Source organism: Anomalospiza imberbis, chromosome 2 (assembly GCF_031753505.1).
Source record: "Anomalospiza imberbis isolate Cuckoo-Finch-1a 21T00152 chromosome 2, ASM3175350v1, whole genome shotgun sequence".
In the NCBI taxonomy this organism is placed as follows: Eukaryota; Metazoa; Chordata; class Aves; order Passeriformes; family Viduidae; genus Anomalospiza; species Anomalospiza imberbis.
Genome location: NC_089682.1, coordinates 76,967,496 through 76,985,957, shown reverse-complemented (window position 1 = coordinate 76,985,957; position 18,462 = coordinate 76,967,496). Strand labels below are relative to the sequence as shown.

Sequence of the window (18,462 nt, the reverse complement as noted above, 5' to 3'; positions counted from 1 at the left end):
TTGGAGAGAATTTTGGCTTTAAAGATGGGATTAGACAAGTATTTCACAATGACTGCAATGACAGCTGTATTCATCTCCCTCACATACCAGATTCAAAGTCAGAAGCAGATTCTCAGTTTGCAAGCCAGAACATGTTCTGCTGGATATTTACAGCCAACCACTGAAATCCCCAAAACCTATCAATGATGTCAAACAGGACAGAAATAGATCATCTTGCGTGTTTTTCCTAAATAGACCTGCATTTATAAAAGAAAAAGAAATAAAACCTTGAAGAAAAAAATTCTCTTTTATCACTGCCACTATCAAAGCACAAAACCACTCAACTTTTTTTGAAAGAACCACTTCAAGAATAGAATCTTGTGTCCCTCTCTTGATGTTTTATCTCTCCTCTTACCTTCTTACCTTGTCAGCAACAATGCCTGCTTTTTCTTTTCATTCCAAAGCTTTTTTTTTTTACATCTATAAGGAGGTTCATCATGCCATTTCACATGCCACCAAGGAGATGAATTATGTTTGTAGATGTCAGTGCCTAACACAATCTAACCACCACAAACATGCATTAATGCACGTCACCTTGCAATAATCCACTTACCAGATGGTTTGCAGAACAAAACCAGGAACAGAATCAAAATGAGGAAATATTTTCAGCCTTATTCTTTATTACTGAAGATTTTATTGACTGATAAACATAAGGATAGGCATCAGATTAAGTAGCGAGCTGTTTTCAGGAAGTACCCTAAAAAGTGAGCTCTCTGACTTCAGACAGAGACAGGCAAAGATTCATTTCAGGATATCTCAAGTTCAAGCAATCCTTCTGTGTTTTATGTTATCAAGCAATGCTGTTTGTACCCTACAGAATAAACTTTCTGATCTCCAACTCAGCAACAAAGTAAGAAGTAGGCTTCTAATTAGGAATTAATAAAATAAGAATACTTACGCTGACCCCACCGGCCTGTTCTTGGATTCAAATAATTTGGATAAAGTCCATTAGGACGATCCATTTTTTGAAGTAACTTCCGAATGTGCATGACCTAAATTAAATCAAGAATCAGGTTCACCACTAACAACGTTCATCTGCCCTCTGCACATACTTAAATCTAATATTTTTTATTTTTCTTTCCTTTTTAGTAGCAAATTTTATTAATCTGAACCACAAACTTTCCTGAGGGCTTTCTTCAGATTTGTACATTTTTGGTTTTAAAGGATGTTCACATAAACATGCTTAAAATCATGATTTTTAAATGTATTCTGAAACAAATAAGAAAACCTGTGTTGTCATACATTTCTACTTGAAAAATACATCTATTTGGTAATAGAAATAGAAGCATGAAAATATTTACCTGCTACCAAGAATGGAAGTAGAATTCAATACAGAAAGTACTTCCCCTTTAATGAAATTTATGATAAGAAGTATGATAAAAATATTGATTTTTGAGACTCACCTTGTTGTAATATACAGGGTCCCCTGTCAAATAGCTGAGGTGGACAAATTCCATGTGCAGAGTACCAAACTCAGCAAGGATGCTGCTGCCAGCAGAAGCCCAGCCCCAATTTCGACCAACACCACTGAATTCCAACAAATATGCATAAAGAAAGAAAGAAAACAACAGAAAATTCAGAACTATTGTGCACATCACAACTACCACAGCCAATTAAGCAAATAACAACAATATTTTAACCCACACTTAAGATTACAGGAGTTGTGATTTGATTGATCAGTTGGTTCGCTGGTTGGATCCTTTTGGAATAAAGATACCATAACCTCATCAACAAAAAATCCTATGCTTAAATAATATAATACCTCATCAACAAAAAATCCTACGCTTAAATAATATAATACCATGAAGTCACTCAAATATGATGACTTAACACTGGGCTCAATTGCAGTTGTTCTTTATTCACTGCATGTTCTTAAGAACAAGAATCAAGGTAAGACAAGTTTTGAAGGCAGCAGCGTTTGCTGTCTTGTCCTGCTGATCTGTTGTGTTTCCTTTACTTGTGTGGGATGTGCTTCCCTATCTTGTGTCTACATAGGAATACAGAATGTTTACTGTTAGCACAATATGAGTTCCTCAGGCTCACCTAAAGAATCAGCAGAAAGTGTGACATATCTCCTACCTTTTGCACTCAAAGTGATACCATTTTGCTAATCCTAACTCCTAAATTACCTCTGGTTTAATCTAATCTGGGAGTTTTCATCACCTTTCGGGACTGAGTTTTTTAATTTCTGTAGTTAACGACATATTTCTGAAGATTACTTCTACTTCCTCTCATAAAAGATTTCAGTTATGAGTAAGTATACGCACAATCTAGATATACATCCCAATTCAGCTACTGTTTAGGACGTAGTGAAAATGTAAAGAATGCCTTGCATCAAAAACACTCTCAAAATCTGAGGGAAATCCTAGCACTGAGCAAGCAATACAACATACATTAGGCAAGGCAGTTGTTTTCCATGAGGCAGTGCAGACCATCTAAGTTCAGTCTGATCTGAACACTCCTCTAAAGGAGCCTCTCTGTCTGCACAGACCACAATTGACTTCAGGAAGTCAGACCTTATACCCAAGGTAAAACGTAAAACGAAATAGTAACTTCAGAGTCCCATCATCTTCTGAAATGCTAGGAATCTTCTAAAGGTAACATACAGCTCACACAGTACAGAAAACCCAGTAAGTTCAACCATGTCCTGCAAACAATTTTGATTTTTAACAGATTTTGTAATGACTAAAGAAACAATTACTAAGCTGTAGAGCAACACACAGATTAATATGCTAAGTGTGGTCCAATGGCAAATTGAATGCTTATTGCAGAATCATAAAAATAAAAACAGGATCAAAATGTATTGCAGTTAATGAGTTAGATTGTGCTGAACTCTATCAAAATGATTCTACCATACCAGGAATGACAATTTGCATTTTCTACAGTTCCACTACTAAAAAAAACCTAATATATGCCATTATTAAGTTGGAGAGAGGGAAAGGAACACATTTCACAAAAGAAAACTCATTACCTTTTCAGATTCACCATTGCCCATGGTATACCTGTAGGTGTGTTGAAGGCTGGAAGAAGTTTTCCTGCCAGTTGCACTGCTTTGATCTTGAAAACCTAAGATAGTAGGATCAATTGCAAATAGTTACAAAGTCTGACTTATCTCCAAGAACTGTAAAGACTGAAATTTCCTTGCCTCACCTACCTCTTTGTATTAAAAAAAGCTTTACATTGTAGAAAACATATTAACTTATAATTTTTTTGCCACTTGTTCACTTTATAACTTTCGGTTAGATTTGAACATGAAAAGCAAACTTGTCATTTTGATTTCTTTCCTTCTTAGCTCCCCAGCAACAGTTCTTAGATTCCTATTACAGAAGAATATCAGGTCTCCTCCTACCTCCCTCGACCGGTATTAGGGAATTCAAGTGCTTCTTAAAACAGTCTTTAAATCATACATTGTATTTTTCAGTTAAAAACCAAGACACAACTCTCCTACCCAAGTATTTTAGCTTTTACAAACTTCCAACCTCTTTTTAATGAGATTAGTGCAGACAGAGTTCCTATTCTTTTATGAACATTGTCTGTGCAAAAGCAGATATGCAGTTTCCTCTAGTTTTCCCTTCATCGATAATGCATATGAAAAATAATCTTGCCTCTCTAGTCTCTTGCCTCACAGAAATTACTGACAGGACAAAATCTCAGTCATTTCTAGTGTTATTTCTACTTTTAGAACATAAATCTGTAACAGCCTTACTCAGAGCCCAACATTTATTAGACAGACAAGCAATTGGGGAAAGTTTTCCAAAGGTATATTTGGTATAACCCCATGGTATGAATCTGTTTTTACCAGTTAGTTGCTAGCATACATTTTAATTAATGCACTCTCAGTATTCACTACATTTCTGGACAAGTATCTCCTTAACCTGAAGATAACATTATTTACCAGTTTGATACACCATACAAACCAGTTACAAAAAGAGCTACCACATCCCAGAATAACTTATGCAACACAGATGTAGTATAAAAACATCATCTCTTTTGTGACCAGCAATGGGACATGAAGAAATCTAATGAAGATGCACAAAGACAATTTCAGATAGGGAAAATGTTCTTCACTAAGAGACTGGTCACAGCACGAAGCCTGTCAGAACTCAAGGAACTGTGTGGATGATGCTCTTAGTCACATGGTTCAGTTTTAGCTAGTCCTGAGAAAAGCAGGGGGTTGGATTCCCCAGTCCTTAAAGGTCCTTCTAACTTGAGATATTTTACAATTCTATTGTCAACTACATGACCAGTAATCTGTAATCAAAATGAATAAAATCTTTAAGAAGGACTGCAGCAGTTGATTTGTAAAGTCTATGGGAAGAAACTGAAGAAATGCTCACTAGAGAAGCAAGCTGAAAAATAAGCAATCAAGAATATCCTTATTTTTCATATGAAGGTGGGAAAAAAAATCAATATCTTAATGTTTGAGGAAATGACTAGTGAGACATGAAATAAACCAGAAGAAAATATTAAAGATGACATCTAGTTGTATTTGATGCAGTGGAGTACAGAGAGATATAGGTGAATCTGAAAGCAATCAGCCAGGATAAAGAACTTTTAGAGAGGTTCTCTATATGAACTGTAAGATGGGATATGTCTAAACTGAAAAAGGATATACCTGAAAATATGATTAGGTAGAACTGTGAAGCAACAGAGGCAATACGGCTTGAATGATTTTTAGCAAAGAAACTGACAAGAGACAGTCTTTGAGAAAACATGCAGGAATTTAACAGTAAAATTAATGTAGCACTTTGACCTTGAATAAAGGACCGATTCAGAATAGGAAGGCATAGTATAAAGAAGAGGTATAATACAGGTGGAATCTGTGGTAACTGGGAAAAAAAGAAACCCTTAAGAGAACTAAAACCTCAGTCTTGGCCCAGTTGCATAGGAACTACCTCATTTGAATGTATAAATAAGCATCAAAAATTCATGTTGAACTTTCAGAATTTTAAGTAGCAGATGGGTCAAGACCAGACAGAACTATCTACTGGGAGTCATCTGGGGGGACTCCCTCTACAGTGCAGGCAAGCTTCAATACCTAATCAAGAACAGAATGATGACTTCCAGTGAAATGGTAAATAGTTTGGAAAGACATTTGTAACATGAATTTGTTTATCTTCAGCTTTTTTATCTTGCATCCTCTGAAAGTGCTATGCACTATCATATTGTTCATTAATGTAAGATACTGAAACATTAGGGTAAGAATATTCAGTGGAAGAACATCCTTAGAAACATCCTTGCTCAAGAATATTCTTAATGGCTAACTATTTACATTGCTATCCAGCTTTTAATCAGTTTGAAATGTATGGTACCTGAGGAAGGAGTTTTTAGCTAGAGTGTACGAAGTAAAGGTTGAGCTGATCTAAATGTGCACGAGTCTGGACAAGACAGTTAAAGCAAGGCAATCATGGAGCCATTTCAGCATGAAAGCACCAGCAGGAACTGCTAATTCAGACAACCATGCTGTCAGCAGTACCTGCCCACACTGGCTGCAATTAAAGGCACTTTTGTCACCTCTGTTGGGCTGAGGACTCTTAAGCACCACTGATCTAGCATCAGAAGGGTACAACACTCCCTCTGTATATGCCTCTCATCCAAAACCAAATCTACAGAAACAAAAAATTGGTTAAAGGCATGCTTTTACTTTCTATTGCTGTCATCTCAGTCCAATCTTGCCGCTAGTTCTGCATAAAAAAAACCACTGAGTGCTTGGCACAGTGGTTACCTATGCAGGCTGGAGTAAGAACTGGGAGACAGCTGCACAGGATTTTATCAGAGCCAAGTGACCACAAGAGCATTTTTTGGAGAGAGGGAGGGAAAAGAAATGTAGCAAGCAGTGGTGAGTGAGGTGTCATTTATGGGAAACTGCAGATATGTTCCAGAGAGTTTTCTGCGCTCATTAAAGTGCCTTCTTTAGCAAGTTTCAAACTTACCATAAGAACAACAGTAAAAGCCTCGTGCTCTAGCTTATAAATAATGTGCTGGTATCAGACAACACAGCTACTTATCATGTAATATTTTTACTTTATTTTTTTTAAACTGAGTTGAAGTCATAGATTCTATTTCAGCCCTGGCAGTTCCCTGTTGACAGGCAATGCTTTTCAAAAAATACATAGGCAAAAAGAACAGAAAAGAACAAAAAAATGAATGGCTGCCTTAAAAATAGAGCTCATTAGGAAACAGAAGAAGAATTGGGGTTATTTAGTCTAGACATAAGATGTTCAAGAGAGGACAAGATAATGACTTTTCAGTATATAAAAGGCTAACACAAGTAAAAGGAAATAATATATTTTCCATGGACGTGAAGAACAGAAAATAACACCAGAATGGACCAAGGAAAAGTAAGTCAGTTATTAGAAAAACCTTGGTGATAAGAATAACTACTAATGCAGCATGACTGCGATTGCTGCAAAGTCATCACTACAGCTTTTAAAAACACTCTGTACAACACATACAAAGAATTAGCTGATTTAACTTTGCCAAGGAACAGAAAAATAACTGAGAATTACTCAGCTGCCTTACCACTCTTCCAGCCATGTTGCTGCATTTTGTTTGCACGGCAAGGTTTTGGTAGTGGGGGGCCACAAGTGGGTGGCTTCTGTGAGAAGCTGCCAGAAGCTTCCCCATGTCTGGCTGAGCCAACATCAGCTGGCTCTAAAACAGACTAACCATGGGTCAAGGCTGAGCCCATCAGTGGTGGTGGGTCGAGCCTCTGCGATAACATAGTTAAGAATGGGGTAAAAAAACCAACCACAGAACAGCAACTGCACCCAGAGGAGTGAGAATATGTCATGGAATCAACCCTGCAGACACCAAGGTCAGTGCAGGAGGGAAAGGAGGTGCTCCAGGCATCAGAGAAGAGATCCCCTGCAAACCATGGAGGTCCATGGGGGAGCAGAGATCTACCTGCAGCCCACGGAGGAGCCCCAGATCAGAGCAGGTGGATCCCCAAAGGAGGCTATAGGAAGCCTACACTGGAGCAGGGTTCTGGCAGACCTGTGGCCCTGTGCAGAGAGAAGCCCATGATGGAGCAGGTTTGCTGGTGGGACTGACAACCTCATGGGGGACACTCACTGGAGCAGTTTGTGAAAACCTGTGGCATGCTGGAGAAGTTCACGGAGGGCTGTCTCCTGTGGGAGGGACCCCATGCTGGAGCAGGGGAGAGTGTGAGGAGTCCTCCCTCTGAAGAGGAAGGAGGGGCAGAGATAACACCCGATGCAGCCCCATTCCCTGACCCCCATGTGCTGCTGTGGGGGAGGAGGTAGAGAAAATTATTCATGAAATTGAGCCGGTGAAGAAGACAGGGTGGGGGTAAGGTTTTAAGATTTAATTTTTATTTCTCATTATCAATTAACTACCCCTAGTTGAGTCTGTTTTGCCCATGACAGTACTTGGCAAGTGATCTCCCCCTGTCCTTACCTTGACCCATGAGTCTTTTATTGCATTTTTTTGTCTCTCCCCTGTCCAGCTGAGGAGGGCAGTGGAAGAGCAATTTTGGTGGGCACCTCGCATCCAGCCAGGGCCAACCCACCACAGTTCCCAAATATGAGATGGCTTGTGCACATTCTGTACATGTAAGATTAAAATGTTTTGCCTCTCAGGTATGGTATCTACTCTGTAGACACATACAGCACCTTTCAAGGATAATGGAGACCATCTATGCCCAAGTTTCTACGTTAGCACAAAGCTACAAGTATAGAACTGATCAGAATTTTCTTAAAGACACCGTAACAGCAGCAGCCAGACACCCTGCTTTGAAGATCCAAAAATACTGTTCTAAGTAAATGGATGTTAATCCCAAGGTAGCTGTTCTGTCCACTCCCAAGACATGGACATTTTCAAAAAAGTTTTAGAAGCCATTGTAGACTTGGAAAAGTGTCTCCATTTTACACAGCAAAATATAACATATTAAAGCCATCAATTTACATGGCCTTTATTAGCCTAACACTTCTTTCTGCAAATACTGTAAACCAATGGAAGAATTTTTCCCCCTTTCAGAAACAAATCAAGCTGTTTACAGCTAGAAGGAGAGTAAAAATTGGCAGAAAAAGCAAAATCTAAACCCCAAATCGGATAAGTGGATCCCTCATTAAGATGAAAACAGCAATCAGTATTTCCAAACTAGTATGTACAGCAGACCAGCTGTGAGGGCCTGAATAATTTTCATCCATTAAATGGATGCTTAACATATCAAACCTGCCACCCACCCCACAATATGAAAGCTTGCTCCTGAGCCGATTAATCCAAGCAAGGCCATTAAAACATTCAGCAGAAAAGGGCCTTAAAGATTTCAACGATTCTTCAAAAGCCTTATTGATGTATCCAGTGACTGCCTAGATGCATGGCTGCAGCTCTCATGTATTATGCTAATACTGCTGTTAGGTGTTCCCTTCCAGCACTGTGAATGGCATACAGCACCAAATGGCCTCTGTTCCTAACTCTGAGAGCAATGATAGATGTTTTCTACAAATAAGGAATCTCTTTCATTTATGTGCATAGAACAGCCTTTGAATCATTCTTATTAAAAAGTAATAAATGCCAGACTTCTCTGTAATCTGATGGTTATTAACTAGTGAGAATCTATAGCCATGCAACGTGACTGGGTCCGTAGGCTTGATAGCCCTGGATCATTGAAAAAAACATCAGACAAAACAGACATACTGTGCAAGTTCATAGAAATGTAGTACTTGGTTCACCATCAGCACTACTACATTGGTATCAAATCCTGAACACATTTCCTTTGAACACTAAGGATGAAGATGGTGGGGGAGACCTATCTAATTACTAAATGTAGATTGAAAAACCAGAGCCCTTGACAGCAATACCAGACTCAGACCCTTGAGGAAACCATGTGGTATTCCTTGTCCCAATCAAGAATAGTTATCTTTTTACCTTCAGAGTTCAGTCTGCAGCAGTAAGCTCCTCACTGCCTTTTGGTGGCAAAAAACTCATTTAAAGGTCAACTTCCTAGAGAGGACTCTCTGCATGAGTAAAGGCTCATGGTGAAAATTAAGCAGCATTATCACCAAAAAAAACATATTAAGAAAACCAGAAGTAGCTTAATAAGCATTGCGGATTTGATGACTATTTATACCTAAGTCTTACTGCATAGGAAAAAGATGTCTGCATGCCAGATAAATAGCTCTAAGATCCTAGATGAATAGCTCTTAACTTCCAACATACTTTGCCTCTGTAAAGTCTGGGGGCTTCTAGGTTTTACACTGTTCCTAGGGCATTCTCCCCTGCTAGTGGGGGCCATCTTGCTGCTGAGAAATGGAGAAACAGCTCCCTCTTTACACATCTGCTTCTAGTAATTTTCATGGATGTAATTATAAAGTCATCTTGTGAGATGAGGGAGATGCAGTAAGATTCTGGTAACATTCCAGCTATCACAGTATGAAATGAGAGTGGGAAACACTTGAGGTATATTTCATAGATGTTTGTTAGTGATGATTGAAGAGGTATGCCACATCTAGAATTGGTCCTGGAGAATGCAAATCATGTTCATGTGAAACTTAGCAAGGCAGTTACACACTGTACTACCTACAGAGGTGAAATGATGTAGAAATACATAAATTCAACAGCACCACATCAGCACCGTAGGTTTTTTGAGCTGTAGCAGATGTTCAAGGACGGAAAATTTGCAGATACTGTAAAGACAATGCCATAGCTGAGGTACTATTGCTGTCCTTGGTGAGCTGCAATGATTACCAAAGTACTTGATGAACAACACTCAGTATCTCCAAAAGACTGAAATTCTTTAAACAAGAGAAGACTTATTCTGCAAAGGGAATGCTCTATGAATTTATATTATTTTGTGACAGAAGAAAATCAATATGGAAATTAAAAACCTAAACCCATCCCAGCAGTCTAAGATCAGAGTTAAAAAGCCAAGAATCAACTTGAATCTGGACTATGGTGACAACTTAAAATGGCTAAAATGCCATTTGCTCTACTTTCTTTACTTCCTCCCTTCAGATATTTGCACAAAATGATGGGATCTCTCCTGAGCCTTTTTTCTCCAGGCTGAACAGTCCCAGCTCTTTCAGCATTCCCTCAAATGAGAGATAATCCAGTCCTTTAACTATCTTTGTCAGTCCTTTGCTGGACTCTCTCCAGTATGTTAATGTCTCTTGTACTATGGAGCCTAGAATGGGATACAGCAAAGGCTAAGAACTACCTCCCTTGACCTCCTGGCATATTTCCTAATGCATGCCAGGATACCATTCACTTTCTTTACTGCAAGGGCACATTGCTGCACATGGTCAACTTGGTGTCCACCACTTTTCTGCAGAGCTGGGTGGTCCTCACAGATAATGGTGCCTGGGTTTGTTCCTCCCCAGGTGTGGGACTTTGCCCTTGCCCTCACTGATCTGAATGATGTTCCTGTCAAGCTTATATGTCCATCCCACTGAGGTTCCTCTGCATATCAGTTGCTCTTCCTGGTTTGATGTCATCAGCAAATTTGCTGAGAATGCCACCTGTGTCATCATCCAGATCATTCCTGAAAACATTGAACAGGATTGGACCTGGGGTACACCACCAGTTACTGTCCTCAAACTATATTTTGCACAGCTGATTATCACCCTCTGAACTTGTCTGCTCAGACAGTTTTCAATCCACCTCACTATCTGCTCATCCAGCCCCCACTTCACCAGCTTCTTTATGAGGATCTTATGAAATAAAGTCAGTTCATTGTAGGTCATTAGGGTTGGTTAAACACGAGTTCCCCAATCATCTTGTTGTTCTGGGGAACAGCTTTCTAAATTAGTTGCTCCATCATCTTTCCAGGGATGTGCCATCTGGCCAGGCTGTAGTTCCCTGGACACACCTGCTTGCCCTTTTTGAAGGTAGGAATAATCTAGGGGCGAGGCCATCACACTCATCTTGAACATTAGCTTTGGTGCCCAATGATACCCACTTAAACCTTTGGTGGCAAAGCTACTACCCCTGTGCAAGGCATTCAGCTGTTACACACAGGCAAAGGGAAAGAAACTCTGCTTAATTCTAACAGTCTCCAAAATTTTAAAACACTGCCAAATTCACCCTCATGAAAGTCTGGTTACATCTGGTTACATCTGCTGCCACAAAGTATTCCTGTGCTATGACAATTCTGGCCTCTCAAGAGCAACAGAATAAAGCAGATAGTACTTAAGCCATAAATATTACATAACTTGATGATTTGCTCATTTTGCAAGGCAATAAATGCTTCATGGCATGTTCCTACTTTGTGGAAAAAAGAAACTCCCTTAGTTTTCAGAACATGTAGACTAGGTTGACATTTTCTTTAACCAGTAAAATCACAAACAAGACTTCTACAAACACTTTTATTTAAAGAAGTCACACCAGATTCCTCCCTGAAAGATACACTTTTGCTGACATTTTTAAAGAACAGTAGGAAAGGCAAGGAAGGCTGTCCAGTTTCAGATGACACATGAAATCAGGTAACAAAACACCTAACCTAAACTTCATGGCTACACAAGCTTGGCTCTCCTTAGTTTCTCTGCTTCAGGATCCAGAGATCAAGTTTGTAAAAATTTTCTAATGCAGGGTATCACAACTATCATGACTTCCAAGGAAAAAGCTGCAACCGTGCTCTGCACTTTACCTCTCATACCAAAAGCTCAGTAAAGCCCAGAGGACTGGACAGGTCCATTCATACCTCCAAGCTGCTTCTTTCCTAGAGGCTCTACACTGTTTTGAGACGACAATACAGGTCATGATTTTTTAGAATAATGAATACAGGGATAAAGACTATCAAAAGAGATGGGAAGAAATTATCTGATCATAACAATCTAGGAGAACTATCCTAGTGGTGGTTCCTAAATTAAGAGTTGTACTGAAAAGCATTAAAATACCTATCTGATCATATTGTTCAGCTACAGTCTACAAATGAGCTGAAAAATAAACACACAAAAATACTCCAACTCCATCAGTTAATTGCAGCTAAGACATATTGTCTGGTTGACTACAACTTCCCCTATTTACTTTTTACAAATTAGCAATTATATATTCAAATGCTGCTTCTTAGATAAAAGATAAATACTCTGGTGTTTCTCTACCATCAGCAGGGAAAGATTTGCAAACAGAATTCTTAAGTGATGCTATCTTTATCTTCTTCAAAAGTTTTCCAAAGCTGGTTTCCTGGACAAGAGACATGAGGAATCCAGTTACTGTTGACTGAGGCATCTCAGGATGTAATGAAATATTCATTGGTTTCACACTACTGATATTTTTGAAAAATCCATATGAGAAAGTCTGTGCATATATTAGCTTATTAGAAATATTCAACATTTTTGCTTTAGAAGATCTGAACATAAAAATTTGGCAGGTACTGGACAACCAGCTAATCATATTTGAACTACCTGGCACTGGCTAATAATACTTCAATTAAACTGCATAATTTCCATTTACTTCAATAGCTGTATTAGCTTCCTTGGCACAAGTTTCATGCATTTCTGAGTAGAAATGCTACATGTTCTCAATTTTTAAAGGGCCTTCAAATCCAAGGCACTTTACACCAGTCAGTCAACATCACAGATGACTTAAAATTCAAAATAAATGTGATGAAAATCTGGCATATAAATGCCTCCTCAATCTGATAATTCCAGAAGATGTAGCACACTGCCTCACATCCCATCTAACTGAGCCAAAAACCATGGCAGTCCTGAGTTAATTTTCTCTTCTGCTATTATTATTAGAGTAGTAGGCAATTTCTGTGCTTCATCTTTCCTGCTTTTCATATCTCTGGCTTCTTCACTCTAAGTTTACCTGCACAAGCAGTATTAACCTGCCAGTTTAGTTACCTTTGCAAAAAAATCGTCCCTGAACTAAAAGCAACAATCTTGAATTTGCACAACAAACCAACAACAATCACTCATGCCTAAGCATTATCTCCTCTTTCTGTGGGAGCTGCTACAGTAGCAGAGGGAACCAGATGTGACACCAAGGACAATGCCTGGCTTCTGGCATAAATGTTCCCCCACTAGTAGCTGGAACAGAGAAATACTAATTTAAACTGTGGAGAAAGGGAATGGAGAAAGGAGAAAAATTAATCTGAATGGCCACCAGGAAATTGAAGAAAAGAGCCAGAGGACAAGGGACATAAGATCACAATGGAGCTTTGCCAGTGGGGAAGCAGAAGTGGTAAAGGACAGGGCTTCCAGTCCCCCATCTCCTACAAGGTGACGTGTCAGGGAGAAGTTGGTAAAAGAAGGAAGCATAAATAGGCAGTGAAGGGGAGAAACAAAGGCATCAAGAGGAGAGACACGGAACGAATGGAGATCTAAAGAAGGTCTGTTTAAGACATAAAACAGATGGACTGCCAAAAGTACAGCTGTAAGGAACAGGATTATGAGAAACATCTTGGGGAATCTGACATGGGAAAAACATCAGCTCATTCCTCATCTCCAAAACATATTCCTAGGATCTAGAATTGACTCTTAATATATCAATCTTTCAACATTCCATTGTAGCCAAACACATCCAGGCAAAGCAAATGGTATCAACGAACCTTGGGGTTTTTTTTTTTTGTTTGGTTGCTTTTTGTTTGTTTGTCTTTGGTTTTTTTGGTTTTTTTTTTTTTTGTTTTTTTTTCCTATTAATCAATGATCTTTGGTATTTTGGTACTACCAGCTGTTCTCAGTTGAGTTACAGACTGCATTATGTGCCTGAAGTTCGCAACCCGACTGATGATTCAGTCACTCTGTGGTTTTTAAGAAGAAAAATCTGTGTTAGAAACCTTAAGAAATGGTTCTGAAATAAAATAACTAAGATGTTTGTACTAAGCTAACAAGTTTTATTAGAACCATTTTTGTGCAATAGATGTCTCTTGACACTGGTTTTCTTTTTGGTAACACCTTTTCCTAGCACCTTCTCTATTCATGACAAGTATCTCATTTATTTCTCATATTTGTCTATATCATGAAATATATTTCCCATACATTTTTCTTTTTTGTCTTTCAGCTCTATGCTTAGATTATCTCAATTTCTACTTTCTTTCTCAGTTATTCCTCTGTCTCCCATTTCTCTTGAATGTGCTGCCAAGCTTTCCATTTTAAATTTATCGTGATTTCCCCTTTAGTCTTTGTCAGAAATGACTCAGTCCCTTTTCTGTATTTGCCTTTACAAAGAAAAGTTAAACAGAGATGAAATTACATATTGTTTTAAAATATGTGCAGTCATTATACACACAGCCGCCCTTCTCCCACTGGTATAATGTGACAGATTATAATGCAAAAATCATACTCTAGGGGGAAAAAAAGTAAAAATCACACAGCTTTTACATCTTCGAAAACATATCCCTGACACAATGATAGATGCAAAGCACATTACATTGCACCTGATTAAAGTAAATAGTGTTTGGTTGATGCTTTTTGTTTGGTTTTTTTTTTCTTTTTTATGAACTGGCTTGTTTTCCCCAATCAACAGATATGTAGCTTAGCTACACTTTATATATATGTATATGGACTGAGTTGTGACAGAAAATTAGTTGGCAAGCAAAACCTATGAGCAATGAATTAGTAAGCACTGAATCTTCATAGTTGCATAAATTCTGCAAGGCACTTGAAAAAACAGACATTTGTTTTGACAAAATGGTGAGATAAATATCCAGACTCCTGCAGCATAATTTATATTTCTCAGGACCAGAACTATAAGATAAGAATGTTGTTCTTTTATGCCACACAAATGAAAATAAAAAAGGTTCAAGAGCAACAATCTGATCATCTGCATAAAATAAAGAGTAAGTGTAGAGATACCTCTATAGTTACATCAATAAGCAGTACTTAAATGGAAGAGTCCCTTCAGAGAGATATCTGGACTGTGTCCTGTACCACATCCTGACTATTCATGTGTCCAGGAGGCACAACTACCAGTCCTCTAACTTTTCACAACTTTCTACTGCTTCTACAAATCCTTCTAAGAACATCATTACCAAGAAGCTTGCAGCATACCAACAGCAGTCTTTTAAGTCTCATTACCAACTTCAACAGAAATAAATTCCTCCTCATATTTGAAGTTCCTATTTATAAACCCAAATGCTCATAGGTCTTTTGCCACAGGATTTCATACCGGAGGTTCAAGCTGATCAGCTTGCCTTTTCTGAGTTTCACATACTCTTCCAAAGCCACAGCTGCTCAAAATACAATCCCTTATTCTGTCCCCATGTTGGTCTGTTCAGCATGAGTTGTTCATTTTTCTTGTAACTGCCAGTCTGCACCTACACCTTTGGCAACACTAAAATGGATTTAATTTTCACAGGCCTAGTTGGACATTTAATTAAATTTCTCAGGAGTTTTCTACTTATTTGCCATCTCAACAAAAGCAAACCCACAGTCAGATATAAATTCTTAAGTAAAGACTTTTATTGTTAAATCACTACTGTACTGATCATCTCTTATTTTCCATTATATAAATTTCTGGGATGGGCAGAAGAAGTGAAATCAGACTGTCTGGCTCACAATTACCTAGGTCACCTTAAAAAACCTTTTCTTAAAATGCACATAGTTGCATTATTTCGATATAGGCGCTTATCTTCAATCTTGTGCTTGAATTTAAAAAAAAAATCACAGAATCACAGAATATGCTGAGTTGGAAGGCTAGAGGACTTCTTGGTCATTCTCTTTGAAAATTTGTTTCTTGATTTTCCAATTCATAAATGGAAACAAAATGTTACTGCAGACAGCATCCTCTTGATTCTTAACAGATAAGAAGAGTTCACCATCTTTATCATGTGGTAGGTACACACACCATCAGAGGCAACATATTTTTATGTTAATATTTTCCCTAGATTCTAGTTTGCTTAGCAGCTATTGTAGCATTCCTGGCATTTATTTTTCTCTCACCATATCTGTTCTCAGCTAGCATGCAAATTCCTTTCCAAGACAAAAACATAAGAGTTAGAACTGAATGAGAACAAGTTCCAAAAGGCAAAGCCAGCCAAAGATGCTCGATTTTAAAGTAGTATCATGTCCAGAGTTGTATTTTAGTTCTGTTTCAAAGTGAAAAAAATCCTGCTGGAAGAACTATGTTTTCAGTTGACAAAAGACAATGCCATACTTCCTTTCTGGATCAGACAAAGTGTGAAAACCCTCAGGAGGAAAGAACAGGAAGACTCCATGGTAGAAACTAATGTGTTACTGTGTCAAGAGTAATGCCAATAAATGAATGTCTAGAAAAACAACAGGAAGGATACTGTGCTTGCTGTCACTGGTGCCCATCAGCATCAATATGTTTTTTAAACTAATGAAGAGGGAGAAAAACTAACAGACCTGGTCAAGAGGAGATGCATGACACGTGAAGAATAGTTACCAATTACCTATTCCTTCTTAGTTTTTACAGGAACATAGTCAAAGAATGAGTTTTAAGAGTGGCTATCACTGCACAGTTATTCTATTTTCTAGTGCTAAATCAGATTTTCCAGTATTTCCACTGTTTTAAGTACATTATAGTAACAGAAAAAACCTATTTCCAATCAGAGTGGAAGAAACAAATCCGCAATGAAGTCAGTTTTCTCTGCTTCAGGTGTTGTGCAGCACCAAGATGCAGCAACAAACTGGGTTAAGTGTCCTTTGCCAGTCAAGAAAATGTTTACTACAAGCCTGATAAACAGAAACTGCACAAGCATTGCAATCTGCACTGCAGTGAGCAGTGGCAACGCCCAATATGAGACAATGCTTTAAAAGTCAGAGAAAAATAGAGGGTTTTTTTCAGGCTGTGTCCTGTTAAGAGACCAGTGAGCTGTCACAACTACTTATGAATAAGCAGCTCATCTCCTGGCAACAAGCTCAAATCTCATCTTCATTGAACAGGATGTACACAATGCTGTTAATTCTTCTGAGATTTTCACCCTTTGAAAACTTAATTTAGATAAGCCTTAAAGCTTTAATTTAGGTAATTTCATCAGTACATCTAAGAATCCTGTGAAATCAGTAGATACAGGACTGTTTTACTTATTGAAGGCCTATATTTCATATACTTAGGTTGGTTGTTGGGGATATCCATTGATACATATAACATCATTTGACTAATGAGTTTTCCTGAACAGAGGAGATGCTGCCTGTCAGATTCCTGGAAAGGATTAGTTTGATTATCTGTTAATAGAGTATCAGGTACTTAACATCCCTCGTGCTCTACTTTAAATGAGATTTGAGGCTGGATTTATCCACACAAATGATATTACTATTTTGCCCAGAAAGATATGTCATTTTGATGGTGTGTAAAAAGATGAAAAAGACAGTCATGTAAATGAACTGCTTTATATCTAAAGCTGGCAAAGGTAAACACAGTAAACTATTAATATTTTTTTTATATTGCAAATACCGTAAATAACTTTGCTCAACAAAAATAAAATAAGCTACCATTTTTATTGTATTAATAAATCAGCAGCAGACAAGAACACTTTGTCATAATGGGTGTCCTCCTGCTGCTATCACACAAGAGACATTAGAATAATATTCACTTTGTTTTTCTTACTTGATGCTGTTCCTCAAGCACAGCCGTGCACACTGTGCACCAAGCTACTCTCTATCCACCTCTGGACTTTTGTCATTCCATGCAGTACTACTAGCAGGAATATTTTATTTCCAACTGCCAGTCACACCACAAGTTTTAATGATTTGTGGAGCTTCACTTCATGAAAAAAAAGCAAGCTGTCAATGGGTCATTTGTGCACTCTCTCCTCAGACAAATGCTGCTCATACCAGAGAACCCTTAGTTACTCTAAGACTCCTGCATACCCTACAAATCTCTTATGGACTGCTAACAAAGGAGCTCTTGGCAGAGCACGTAAATATCACTTAGCCCAATTCTCAGTCACTTTTCCTACAAACCAGAACACGTGCAAGAACTGGAAACAACCTTCCAATTCTGCTGCAAACAGCTGCAGATGAACTTTCGTGGGAAGCAATTCTAAAGCCATGGGCTCAACATTTGGTTTTGTTACAGACTTTCTATCAGATACTAGTCAGAAAAGTTAAATCCAAGTTTTAAGAGATCACTGTGGCATTCCTTTTTCTGGTTCTTCTTGCTTCAGAAAATGTGCTGAATTGTCAGAAGCTTTAAGGACCCTAATCTGAGAGGGCCACAGGCACTCAGAGTGCTAATTGCTGAGAAAAGGTAATGTCATACTCCTGATCACTGAAGCACTCCAAATCCAGTAACTATCTCCAGTATTTTTATCCTCAAGTCTATCCACTTTGCAATTACTAATGCTTGAAATGAGCATGACAACACACACTCTCACAACACTCTAAACCTTCATGAACATTCATGGGACATATGTCCAATACAATTCCACAGAAGAGATTGAGAACAGGAAGTTCACTCTGGGTGCTCATAAAGACAGATGTTACACACACACACACACCTGCCAACTCTCCTGCACAGCACCTATGAGTGATGACTAACTAGCCCCTCCTCTGT

General features: G+C 38.4%; 1 protein-coding gene across 2 annotated transcripts in view; it reads right to left on the bottom strand.

The window, feature by feature from the left end:
• Positions 1 to 18,462, bottom strand: part of MAN1A2 (mannosidase alpha class 1A member 2) — a 130,877-nt gene that overhangs the window by 40,517 nt on the left and 71,898 nt on the right. For both annotated transcript variants that reach the window (XM_068181878.1, XM_068181879.1), the window contains exons 6-8: positions 3,011 to 3,105; positions 1,443 to 1,566; positions 938 to 1,031 (exon numbers count right to left, since the gene is read on the bottom strand). In XM_068181878.1, coding sequence (XP_068037979.1) covers positions 938 to 1,031; positions 1,443 to 1,566; positions 3,011 to 3,105 — 313 coding nt within the window. The remainder of the gene's footprint in view (positions 1 to 937; positions 1,032 to 1,442; positions 1,567 to 3,010; positions 3,106 to 18,462) is intronic.